At 41.8% G+C, this 12,822-nt stretch overlaps 1 protein-coding gene across 1 annotated transcript; it reads right to left on the bottom strand.

Moving 5' to 3' along the window:
* Window positions 1-5,166: 5,166 nt before the first annotated feature.
* LOC148593992 (cytochrome P450 2H1-like) lies at window positions 5,167-12,575 on the bottom strand. Its single transcript, XM_088528778.1, has 9 exons — window positions 12,399-12,575; window positions 10,606-10,768; window positions 9,520-9,669; window positions 8,723-8,883; window positions 8,102-8,278; window positions 7,519-7,660; window positions 7,066-7,253; window positions 5,852-5,993; window positions 5,167-5,353 (listed from the first exon to the last, which is right to left on the bottom strand). Exons 1-9 carry the CDS (start codon window positions 12,573-12,575, stop codon window positions 5,172-5,174), a joined length of 1,482 nt encoding a protein of 493 aa, XP_088384904.1. The 3' UTR covers window positions 5,167-5,171.
* Window positions 12,576-12,822: the final 247 nt, after the last annotated feature.

Genomic DNA, 12,822 nt, shown 5'->3' with positions numbered 1-12,822 from the left:
CTTTCTGCAGCTCCACAGCTCTCATCTTTACTGAGGAGCATGGGCCACGGGAAGCAACCGTGTCTCCCCTGCAGCATGGATTCTCCCAGGAGTCCTCCTCTTTTCGGGACCCGTGGGGCTCCCCAGACACCTGTGTGTTACGTGCTGGTGTGTCAGCAGCAGCACGTGCTGGGCTGCCTGTGGGTACTGTGCGCAGCGCACCATAAGATGAAGCTGTGCCAGTCAGAGCCCTCACCCCAGCAGCCTCGCACTGCCGTTTTTCATTCAGCACTTTGAGTCTTTATTTCAGTTTTCCATACCCTCCTCTCAGATTTTAGGAGATATCTTCCACAAAATGCACAGATAGAGACAAGTAACAAGCAAAACTTCTGCTTGTTGCCATGTGTCAGGTTAAAGCCAAGCAAGCAGCTCTGCAGGGCAGACTGTGTTTCATGACTACGCCTTGGAAATTCATGCGGATATTTACAGTATCTTAGCTTTTAAAAGCCCTTAATGAAGACACTTAATGCCATTTTATCCTGACAACATTCAGGAAAATGTGTTTAGCATGGTGTGGCAGGTGTGATATTTCACCCTCACCTGATGGAACTACTGAGGTCTGGGAGTTCCAAATCACATCCCTCCCCAGATGCCACAATCAGTAATACAGAAATCACAACTCTGCACTGCAAACTGCTTAACCAGGGCCCTACCTTGCAAAGAAGAGGGCAGACACTGTGTCTTGTTTGCAAAAACAAGAAAAGCGCTCATGAAGAACCAGAAGGTCCCTAATATCTCAGTGAATATTCCCTATTTGGGGTCTGTATCTGTTTTCAGAAAGAAGGAAAATTTCTGGCACAAACCATTCTCTGCCTGCTTTGCTCCGACCGAGTTTTACACAAGGGATCTGCACACACACATCAACCTTTCTAACAGGAGCAAACTTACCCTTCTCACTTACCAGACCATCACCTACTTGCCACCATCAAATCCACACAAAGGCAGTGCTAGAAGATTGCACTTGTGCGGTATTAAAGAGGCACATAGAAAGAAAAATATTGTGTCTGAGAGGAATCTTTTCTCTTTTTACAAGTACAGCAGCAAAGACACACCAGGCTTTCCAAAATGCCTCTTACCACCCATACACATTTCTCCTGTAGACTCTGCCCTTCTCTGTCAGATTACAGTCTTCCATCTTTCTCCATTATTTAAATAGGTTTTGTACATGTCTTGCTCATTTTGCAGTGTTTTGACTAATCCGCAATGACAGCTGTTACCATAATATAGGGGCTTGTCAGCTGGAGATCTCACTGCCCCTTCCCCTTTCATAAACAGGGTGCAGCAGGATGTTGCCTTGCAAAAAAGGCAACATCAGGGGACAAGTCACTCAAAAATAAACTATATTAGAAACTAGAGAAAACTACCTGAGAAGCAAGCATCATGTGATAAGCCAGCTGACTTTACAAAAGCCTTATGGTTTTAAAGCCACCTGTGAGGACTACAAACTCTTGGAAAACATGAACAAGCTGACTAGCTTGAAGTACCTGGAAATGAAAGACATTGCTATAAACATCAGTAGAAATCTGAAGGATTTGACTCAAAAATGTAAGTAAACCAAGAAGGGGAGGAGTGTAATAAACTATATACTTGAACAGTAAATAAAGCATCTAAGCATCTAAAGAATCTGATAGTTTACACTGCAATAGGTTCTGAAGGAAAGAAGGCTGCAAAATATACATGTTGTTGCACAATGCCAATCTTGTGTATTTCTTTCAGTCTATAGACTACATAGTTTCAGAAGCATAGTGATATTTTCTCTTACACTAGCCTATGTCATAACTATTTTACCACTGATTTCAGAACTGATTGAGATAAATTGAGTAACACTGTTTTGATTCCCACAGTATTATATTAGTGTTGAGTTTGAAACTATAGGTTAAACTTCTCATTCTTCACTGAAATAGGACTATCAGCATCACCACGTGATTTTGGAGGCAAGTGAGGAAGGAATTTTTAAAATATTTTATCCAAAGAATGTCCTTATGGACATAAGGAGAAATTTCTTTAAACTGGATACACATTCCAAAAAACTTGGTAACTATTGCCTCTACTGTTACTAGCTGTCAACATAACCCCTTGTGAGGGGATTTAACAAGGTAAAATAAGTTTCTCTGAGCTCCTCTACTGTCTGAGCTTTGGAGATGCCCATTGTTGCGGATGGGCTCTGGATTTGGCACTAATCACGGCAGAATGAAGTGACTACATCGAGCATTTATTCAGGTGAAAGCACATAAAAGAAGCAAAGTATGGATAACTCCTTTTGAGGTGATACCTGCCGGTGGGATACTGGACCGAAACATCCTCTCGAGGTGGCAGATCAGAGAGAGAGAGTTGCTGACCGACTCCTGCGGAGACAGTGTAGGCCTCGGAGTTTGGAGTTTCTCCTCCCACGCTCTCTTCGCTCTATCCACTTTTATGCCCGGTGCATCCTGGCACGTAGGGTCAGTCTGTCCCAGGAGGCAGACCAGGGGTTGGACAAACTCCACCTTGAGTTGTACAACTGTCCCCCGGGGTGCGCAGACGAGAATGACAGTCGGGGGGCCCAGCCCTCAATTCGAGGGTCCTGCCTTCCTCCTCCTCTTCCTCATTTCCGGGTGTTTGGCCTCCAAAGCTAGTTTGGAGGATGTCTGCACTTAAGTTGGCTACAAGCCCGGCCGAGCGGCTGGCCTCAACAGGTTTCTGGCAGGGGCTGCCTGTGAACAGCCCTAAGCAGCTGCATCCCTGCTCCTTATCACTCAGCCTAGGCAGGCAAACATCTTATCTCTCAAGATCTGGCCTCTGCTTCCCATGGGAGATTGTTATGACTCTACAGATCACAGAAATTTTTATCTCCAATACACCCATACAGCATGGCCTTTACGTGCATTTAGGGGACTGAATACTGGAGGTGCATGGGAAGTGGCAGATGCTGGTAAAAGACTGATGCATCAAGTTATATGGAGGTAGACTTGTGCAGATATTCTTGAGATACAGTCTCTTAAGGAAGTTTCATTTCTTGTTTGCAATGTCCAGTGATCCAAGCTTCCAAGACAAAATCTTGAAAGAGAGATTTTGACGTTCCACCGGACACCCAATCCCCTTGGCCTACTTTAATACTAACTGTTTGACCTAAGCATCTACTTCTTAAAAATCCCACTGGACAACTAGATTTGGTTAAGTACTTCCAGGAAAGAATGGTCGTCTAAATTAACCTGAGTTTTAAGCTGTATAGCACCCTGCAGGTTTCAAGCCTTTTAGCCATGCATTCCTAAAGTATTGTTATTTTTCCTTCTGCAGAAGCCAAGGACAAAAAACTGGAGAAACAAGGAAATCTACAACAGAGACTTAACTTAATAGCAATACTGAACTGGAAGTTGGGTTATGAGAGTGACTGATCTCCGTTTAAGTTGCATAGCAGTGCTGTATGGACCTGATGTTGTGCAGGAAGCTGTGACTGATGAAGGTGAACAGTTCAGCAAAAATAGACATATGCCACTCCTACAAAATTCTCCAGAGGAATAGGTTACATCTCCACATACCTTTATAAAGTGGTAGAAGTTCCTTCCCGGGAAGGGGGCTCTCACTGGGATAGAGGTCTCCTTGTAGGAGGATTTAACTGAAAAGTCAAAAGTGGAATGAACTGAAGTTTCACTTAGTTCAAGGGCTGAGCAAGGGCTTCATGTCCAGCAAGAGTATGGAAAAATCATGAAAGGAGTGGTTTAATGTGAACTTTGTGCTTTTTTCTCTTTTCAATTGGTGAGGAATCTTATGACAATAAACTAGATGTCTTGCCGTACCTTTTATTCATATTCAGTGCCTCTATAATGCTACCAACTTGTGTTATGTCAAGCATATCTGGGATTTGAGAGAAGTTTTGGGTGCTTTACCTAAGCAGCTAATGCCATTGTTGTAATGTTGCTCTTGCTGTCTTTTCCTGCCTAGCCCAGGTTCACCTGCCTGTCTTCACTACTAATTATATATCACAGGTTCAAATGGGAAGAAACAAGCTGCTATTTCTCTAGTCAATGGCACTGTGGGGGTCCCACTATTGTTTCAGTAAATTGGTGCATCCAGTATAATTAGTTGTCCTGTTCTATCCAATGAACAGCCCTATAACTTCTATGCTAATATGCCCAGTAAGGTCAGTGTGGTCTCATAAGGTGGATTGTACTCTTACATTGTCACTAGGAAGGAAAGTTTTTTAGGCCATAGACTAGCTCAGTCTTCAAGCAAAGAACAACTTCCATTTAAATGAATGAAGTAAAATAGTCATGTATGTACAAGTCTGGGAATACAATTTTGGAGTCTAGGCTATGTGGAGGCAGGTTATCCACCAAATCCCTTTGACTAGGATCTGAGAAAAACAACAGTCCAGTTTATTACTTTTTCTTCATTTTGAAAAAATAAGAGTGTAATTTCACAAAACTATAATTCAATTTTAATCATATAAAAGGAAACCCATATGCCTAGTCATCAGATAAACTCCATCCCCACCAAAGGACAGAATATATATACAAGAGTACAGCATCTGCTGAGCCCCTGAGGTGTGAAGACAGTTTGTGTTTGCCGTTACAAAAATAGGTCACAAAGAAATATGTGACTACAAAAAGAGACTACAGAGCAGAGACATGTACCTCAAGCTGGTTCTGGGAAAGACTCTGTAGTACAACTGTTTGTTCCTGTTGTGCTGAGAAATCGGGTGCTCTGGACAGCATAGCGGGACTCTGAGAGCCCTAACTGACATAGAATCATAGAATCATTATGGTTGGAAAAGAGCTTCAAGATCCTCGAGTCCAACCACAAGCCTTTCAACACGATGCTTGTGTAAAATCATGGACTCATTATGGTTGTTAAAGACCTTCAAGATCATCGAGCCAAACCGTAAGGCATGTCAGGAATCAGATAGGAACCCGGGGTAGGTGAAGTAGGGATGGAGGAAAGCCTGTATAGTTTTGCTGTAGGGAGTTGCTTCCTCTCCGTGCAAGTACATATTTGCCTTAGAGCTGAATATGTACAAACATTTTCCTCTAAACTAAAAGAATGATCTTTCTCTTGATAAAGAATCTAGTGTTTCAGTATTTCCAGATTAGAAAATGATTGTCATTTGAGGAGAGCTTTCAGGAGCTGGTGGGCTTACAACTGTGTTCACTTGGTTAACGTGGAAGAAAAGAGACCTCATAAGGTTTGGCCACATTTGCAATACTGTTGACTGCTGGAGAAATGTCAATGTCCTTGCGATCTTTAACAGGCTTCAAAGTAAAATTCTGCAGGATGGATGCAAGAAATAAGAATAGCTCCGTGCGTGCCAGACCTTCTCCTGCACAGATACGTTTTCCTGCAAGGAAAAATAAACACAAGTGAGATGATAGTGGAATGTTTTTCTAGCAACTTATTTTGATCATTGCTTCATAAAGGTTCAGACATCTCAGAATAAACAAGCAGCACTATAGAATTTTGGAGAAGTGAATTAATTAAACTCGAGGGCTCAGTGTCTAGAACAACTTGGAAGTGTTTGGAGGGCAAAAACACTTTGACGGTTTCAGCTTCTCATGTCCTGCTGCTGACTGATACTAACTTTGGAGAGAAGGGACAAGTGGCGTGGCTGTGGGTTACGCATCATGCATCTCTTTTCTTTACATTCATTTGGAGGAGATTTTGCAATGGGAAAGATGAAATCAACTGGAACTCTAGTGCAGGGTTTAGAGCTGCCCAAAAGTGACTGTAACAGGAGATCACTAGCATCGCTGTGGAGATCCTGGTGGCAGAGCCACTGAAATTGTCAGAAATCTCTAGGAGAGGAGGACTTAGGTTCTGAAATAGGTAGATTACTTACCTGTAGAAAATGGCAAGAAGTAGTCACTCTTTTTAAAGGTGCCATTTGCATTTAAGAAGTGTCCTGGGTCAAAATTTTCTGGATTTGGAAATTCCTTGCTGTCATGTAGGATAGAACTTAGCATAGGAAATACCAGAGTGCCCTGAATTGGCAAAGAGGGAGAAGAGAGTTTAAAACAGAGATAGTCTAAAGCAAAGTGGCATTGTGAAGTTCCCTATATGGACCCATTATGTACAGCCTTCCCTAAGAAGTAACAAGGTTAAAATTGCATGAGACAAACTAATACCACTTCAGAGGAGCCACATCAAAGGTCTAGACCATTGCCAGTCTTGATACATATTCATGCCTCCAAAGGACTCTTAGCTTGAGGTATGTGCCTCCCTCCAAAGCTGAGACTTTAATTCTCAACTTTCCAGCTTTGAAATTAAATAGGAACAGAATCCAGCTCCAAAGTTTGTGTCGGGACAATATCTAGACATCCTGAAGTCCACAACAGGAAGCTCCAGCTTCTATTTGCCTCTTTCTCTGTTCTCTTGGCTTGTGCAAGCTCTATGGTCATCTCAGGGGGCAGCTGAAAGTGAACAATGCAAAACATAGCAGAGCTCTGGTCTACTGAGGTCAGGGTACCTAAGACTGCACATGAACATGTGATTTGGTGAGTTAGGAAACTGCCCAAATAAATCTCTACGTAGCACATAGATTAAATAGGAATTAGGTGGTTAGAAATGCTCTTTCCCTAAGCAAAAGAGCACAGCTTGAAAAGCATTATTACTGATCATGGATTCATGCTCCTTTACTCCTCTAGCCTATAAAAAGCTAGCAGAACTTTCTAATCTAACTAATCAAAGCTTAAGTGAGGAAAAATGTGTGCCACCAGTCTATGTAGAAACTAAGCATGGCAAAAACTCTTTCCAATGCATTTCAATGTCAAGAGTGGTGAGAATATTTAGGTTTTTCTCAAAAGGAATGACAAAAGCTTGTTTGCTTGCATTTGTGTGAAATACAGAAAACTTCCTTCTCACATAGAGGATGGAAAGGCTTTGTTCAAACAGAAGGAGCTGGAGCAGGTAACTTCTAGATGCCCCTTTCAGACTAAATTATTCTATGCTTAATTTTCAATGTTGAAAAGAAAATAGGATACAATGAGCAGAAAGCAGAGCTTTGCCCTCTTGGGGCATAGGATCATTACTTTTCCCAGAAGCGCTAGAACTGACCTTGGGGATAAAATAGCCTCTGAATTTGGTGTCATTGGTCACAGCATGTGCGACACTAAGTGGAAGTAAATTGATGAATCTCTGGATTTCATGGACCACAGCCTCTGTGTATGGCATCTTGCTCCGATCTGCCACGGAGGGGCTTCGGTCTCGGCCGATCACCTGGTCAATCTCCTTGTGCATTTTCTCTGTTAGAAAATAAATCAGCGTTGAATGGACAAGCCTCCTGTGTGTTTGCCTGGACCTATCCTGTGTGTACAGCAAAACTTGCTTTGGGCACACCAGCAATAATCGTTTACTGTGAATACAACCAAGATTGATACACCTTCCATTTTGTAAGGACGTGTTTCCTTAATCAGAGGAACATTGCCCCTTGTAGTAATGACGTGAGTTGTTCAAATTGATACAATGACATAAAAAAAGCTTTCAGTTACTTATTCCCTTCTGTATTACCTTCTATCTCTGGGTATTTCGAGAGAATCAGAAGTCCATATCTCAGTGTGTTGCTGGTTGTCCCTATTCCAGCAAGGAACAAATCAAATGTGGTACTGGCCAAGCTCTCAGCATTAAAATATGAATGACCATTTCCTTTCTCCTGGAAAAAGATTTGGCAAATTCAGAAACTTGTTTACCTAAGTTATCTAAGGCAACATGTTTATGAAGGAAAGTCCTGTACCCATTATACATGTTCTTAGATACATCTAATGTCCATTCCGAAATGCAACATTCACTCTGCAGAACACCAGCAACTACAGTACTTTTACTGACTAACATCATGACTTTTTTAAAAATTTTGAAGGAACACTTGCTTACATCAACCTCCTTGATCTTCAGCTTTCCTAATGAGTGCTGCATGTCATTGTTCTATGTTTCTCTCTTTCTAAAATTCTTAGTAAGAAAATGGAGAGGACAGACTGAAATTGATGTGCCATGAAAAACAAATGTGCAATAGTAGAGTGCCCTGTGAGAACTCTAAGACCTGGGATTCCAAACAATGTTCTTATTGTAATCTAAAAAGACTTATCTGTTACATTACCTGTTCCATTTTGATAAGAAAAGCGTCAATAAAATCTCGAGGACAGCTGGGATCCAGAGTTTCCTGGTGGGCTCTTACAATTTCAGAAATAAAATCATTAATTTCATCGAGGTTTTTCTCCGTTTTATGATGAGGCCCAGGTAAGCGTTCCAGGACACTTGGGAAGAAATTGTATAACTGTAAAAATAAAGTGAGGGAAAAGCACATCCTTGTTAATTTGAATGCGACAAAATCTTCTCTTAGCAGTGATTATGAAAAGAGATCAGATAAGCCATTTTAGAATGGCAGATTTTAATATTGTAGGTCTTCAATATTCAACTGGAATATGGTAGGTCTTTAATATTCAACTAGAATTTATTGCCCTTTACAAACTTAATGGCGTCACTGTATGCAACGAAACATTTTACTACATTTTCGTTACTTTTACAATGATATCCTCCCTTGGACATACAATGGCAGGTCCTTAAGGAAAAAGAAGACTGAGAAATTGTTTGTTTAACTGCTTTTTTGGCCTTCAGAAATCTTCTCCTACTTTAGGACAAACAATTCAAATGAAAACCTAATAACATAAATATTCACTAATAAGATAAATTTATTAACAAAAGGAAACTTTGCACTTACTATTGAATACATAGACTCCTGCAGCCTGAAATTTTCCTCTAGCAAGTCAATTAAAGTTAGAAATTTTTTGTCCTCATAATCAAACCGATCCCCAAAGATGATGGAGCAGATGATGTTGGCAACAGCATGGATGAGGTATTTGGTAGGATCGAAGGGCCGCTCTGTAACAAAATCAGCATCTTGCATTAGTTATTTTGGTCCAGCGTTCCCTCCCCTGACACTACTGGGGAGCTTTGCATCTATTGTATGATGTACATCTCTCTCGTTTACAGGATGCTCATTAGAGAAGGCCCTGAGTATCCCACCAAATCCCGTGGTCATGGAAGTGGTGTTCCAGCATCCTTTTAGGTTTGTCTGTTTTTTTCTTTACAGAATAAGCATATGTGAAGGCTGGTTGCAGAAAGGAACGCTGTGGTTCTTGCCAGGACAGTGACACTCTCAGAGGAGATCCTTAGAAGAAATAGTTTTGACTTATATGCTACCAGAAAAGGCTTTTATGGGAATCCAAAGGGGTTACCCTATGCCCTAGATAACAGCCTGTAGTAGTCCCCATCCCCAACATCACATCCCTAAGAGTTGGGAAGTATTGTCTAGTATTCAGAAGACTGGGCCCAAAATCAAAAAGCTGGAAATTAGTTATCTTGTCACCAGCTTCTTCAAGACCCCTCGGACTAGGGAGCAAATTCAGCAGCCGTGTGCCCACTTCTTGTGTCATGCATTTGGAGAAGCAGCTCCACACTCTTCACGCTCTTTGCCGCTACTAAGCTGTCCTAGGAGCCACAAAGTTCACATCTTACCGCGTGTGTTCTTGAGCCTCTCCACCAAAAAACGAGCTTCCTCCTGGATCCTCTGCTCAATGCTTTTCTTCCCCATCCCAAAGTCTCGTAGGGTGGTGAGGGTAAATCGTCGGATTTGTTTCCAGACCTCCCCATTGCTGCTCAGAACGCCTAACAGAGAAAGGAAAAGCAGAGATGCTGTGAGGAGACAGACCTTTTTCCTCTGTTAAGAGTTACACAGTGAACACCTGACATGCAAAAACACCTTGTTGTGGACTTTTACTGCAATTGCTATATGCCCCAAAACCTACTTCTCTGCACTTCTGAAGATGGCAGATCTGTTCATTTGGATTGCCACAAGCTCAGTAAAACACCAGGACAAAGGGAAGGAGGAGCATGAAGTAGTCTTTGAAAAGGGGACTGGGGATGATGTTCCTCATTATTGGATGCCACCAGGCTTTCTCTAAGAGTGCTGCTGAAATAATCATTACAGGAAAGGGCTTCTTGTTTAATTGTAGAAGGTGACTGCATCTACTGACTGTGAGGTTGCTTGGAAATCCTGACAATTCTGGTTTCCCTTGTTTTCTAGCCTTCTGTCTCCTTCATACACTGGAATAGCTGTTTACTTGGATAAATACCATACTGGGAACTGCTATGCTGAATGAACCCATGGCATAGCTTTTACTGGCCTTGGCCTAGGCCTGTGTTTAACTTCTCTTTATTGTGCTTTGGAATTTGACTTTTGCTCTTTCCTTAGCAGTCTTCTATTGCTAATGTTTCCAGAGACGGGAAAAGTTTACCAGCATACTTCATGAACAATATTTTTGCCTAGAAATTGAAGACTCCTGAATAAAAAAGGCACTCAGTGAAGCCAGCATATGACCTTAAACAGCTTATGTGTGTTTGTACATGTGTATGTTTCATTCCAATTAACTCAAGGATCCAAGTAGAGAATTTGGCTCTTTGTCTTCCATTTTGCCTTTTTTCTTTTTTAATACCTGTCAATAATAAACAAAATCCCCACACTGCCTCTTTCACTTCCTTCTCAGCCCTTTCCTGGAGCATTGAAAGCATCAGCTCTGCACGCTAAGATTACCAGGAACGTACCTGGGCCTTTGAAGAATTTCTCAAACAGTGGTAGAAGGCCTCTGCCACTGAAATCATCGGCCTGATCAATCAGAGCTTGTTTCACAGCATCATAACCGTAGAGGACCACTACCTCTCTTGGGCCTAAATGTATTTTGAAGACAGGACCATACTTTTGGCTGAGCTGTAGGAAAGAACACAAAGAAAATCACACTAGAACGGTGTCTTCACAGCACCTTCGGGACAGTTTGGAATCCTTGCTACAAGTGGATAACAACAGTTTACACAGGCTCAAAAAGCAGTTAGTTAGACATGGTCACAGAGGTCCATGGAGGGTTTTCAAACAGAAATGCACCACGTTTATTTTGAAAAGTTTCTGGGCCGCAAATCTCTGGGCACTGGAACAGTATACCAGGGAATAATCTCTGACTCCTTGTGCTGGTTACGTATGCTATCCTGGGCATCTGTGTTGGGCTTGCAGTTGAGAAAAGAACATGGACTTTTCGTGTGACCTGAAGCACGTTTTCTCATGTTAAGTCTTTAAGAGCAAGCTAGATAAAGTCCTATTTCTTATCATAGAAAAACTGAATAATGTAGTGCTCTAAAATAAAGCAGGATGCCTAAGAAATGCTTGTGATTATCAACATTCACAAGCACTGAGGTAGAAAGGAGCTCTTATATGTGTGTTTGATGGTGTACACAGTGATGTGAGCCACCTTTTTGGCCCAAAGAAGGGAATGTTCTGAAGCAGTTTTGTAAGTCCTAACACTTCATAAAAGTGTTATGTTTTTGCTGGTGGTGATGGTGGTCTTTTTTATTAAAAAAAAAAACACTCTGGATGTGTATGTGGATGCCACCCCACCATGACAGACACAATGTTCTCTTATGCTCCGGTCCCTAAAACTGCTTATCAATGTCCAAACTGGAGGCATGTAGTCATTGAACTGCAAAAACTGGGATTATGGTTTTCTCAGATGAATCTCAGTCACTGTTAAGGGTGCATGAGAAAAGAATCGGAATACATTTAGGCTCAGGCATATTTAATCTACAAGAGTTTCCTTTTAACAGTGCCTAACATGCAAAATTCTGAGCTTTCCACAGACTCTATTTTTGGAGGAACGATGCTTCTGGTATAGAGTTGCCGAGTGGAGACAGATAAATGGAGACTGAACTATAGGGGCTGAAGTAGATTGCTGCCAGTGGTTCTGAAAAGCCTTCTACTACATGACCTATTGGCAGGTGCAGCTGTGTTACCACTTGGCCTTCCCCCTCTCTAAGAATTCATACTTGACAAAATGCTACAGTGCCACCATGTTCCACATACTGGTAAAACTTGCAGACTTGCTGAGCCTGTAGCTCAAGCCTCGAGCTTCTCAGCTGGTCTGAATTCCTGGGAATACTGGGATTTGTCCGTGAGGATTTTTTCACCCCATGGAGAGGACCTCAGTTCAAAGTGTCTGGAAGTCCAGAGACCTTTCTCTTCCATTCATTATCCGCTCCATGTACTCATGTTGCAGCTGCTCCCACAGAAATCCCAACACACAGGTTTGTGTTTAACAAATGTGTGCCATTAGCTGGGAGAAGAAACGGATAGCACACTTCACCTCCAGAATTTTCTGCTTCACACTCTACTTCTCCTCTTAGGAGATCTTGTCTGTCTATGTCTGTTCAGTGCTGCTGACATTCAGTTAATGCAGCTTTGACATTGTCTGTTGCGTTGAGCTGAAAGCTCACCTGCACTGGAATTCATTTTAAATGCAATAGAGGCAAAATGCAATAGAGGCAACATAAGAAGAAAAGAGACAATCCCTTACCTTCTCCAGGCTTTGAGACACCTTTCGTGGATTCAAATGGAACACGCTTCCAATTAAGGGGAGTGCTAAAGGACCAGGAGGCTGCTTCCCTGGTTTAGATTTACCTTTCCATGCTGAAAAGAGAAGGTATGAGAAACAAGTCATCAAGAAAATAGTGGTCATTCCTAGGGGCTCCATGGTGGGCCAAATAAAAGATGTCAAGTTTCAGAAGAAACTGAGACTGGACCTGCAAAGCCAGTTATATATATATGTTTTAGCACTGAAACACATGGGAAAATCAGCCAATGACACCTCTCTGTTTCTGATGAGATAGGAGGTTACTTATTAACCTGCACAAGATAAAAAAATGAACCAATTGGAAATGAAGTAATTGTTGACATGGACGATTTGTGTGTGAGTATGTGTGTGTTCCTGACTTGTGTTC

This window comes from Tinamus guttatus, unplaced genomic scaffold (genome assembly GCF_059628265.1).
Source record: "Tinamus guttatus ecotype Peru unplaced genomic scaffold, ASM5962826v1 Tinamus_guttatus_pri_ptg000314l, whole genome shotgun sequence".
NCBI classification, from domain to species: Eukaryota; Metazoa; Chordata; class Aves; order Tinamiformes; family Tinamidae; genus Tinamus; species Tinamus guttatus.
Note: the sequence above shows the minus strand (reverse complement) of the source record. Positions and strands in the feature narration are given on the sequence as shown.

What these genes read in the sequence shown, in the direction of transcription:
- LOC148593992 (XM_088528778.1), bottom strand. Translation starts at nt 12,575, where the DNA reads ATGGAGCCCCTAGGAATGACCACTATTTTCTTGATGACTTGTTTCTCA. An exon ending in GAAATTCTTCAAAGGCCCAG is followed by an intron (nt 9,670 to 10,605) that starts GTACGTTCCTGG and finishes TTTCTCTGTTAG; the next exon opens with GCGTTCTGAGCAGCAATGGG. An exon ending in GAAATACCCAGAGATAGAAG is followed by an intron (nt 7,254 to 7,518) that starts GTAATACAGAAG and finishes ATTTTCTAACAG; the next exon opens with AGAAAATGCACAAGGAGATT.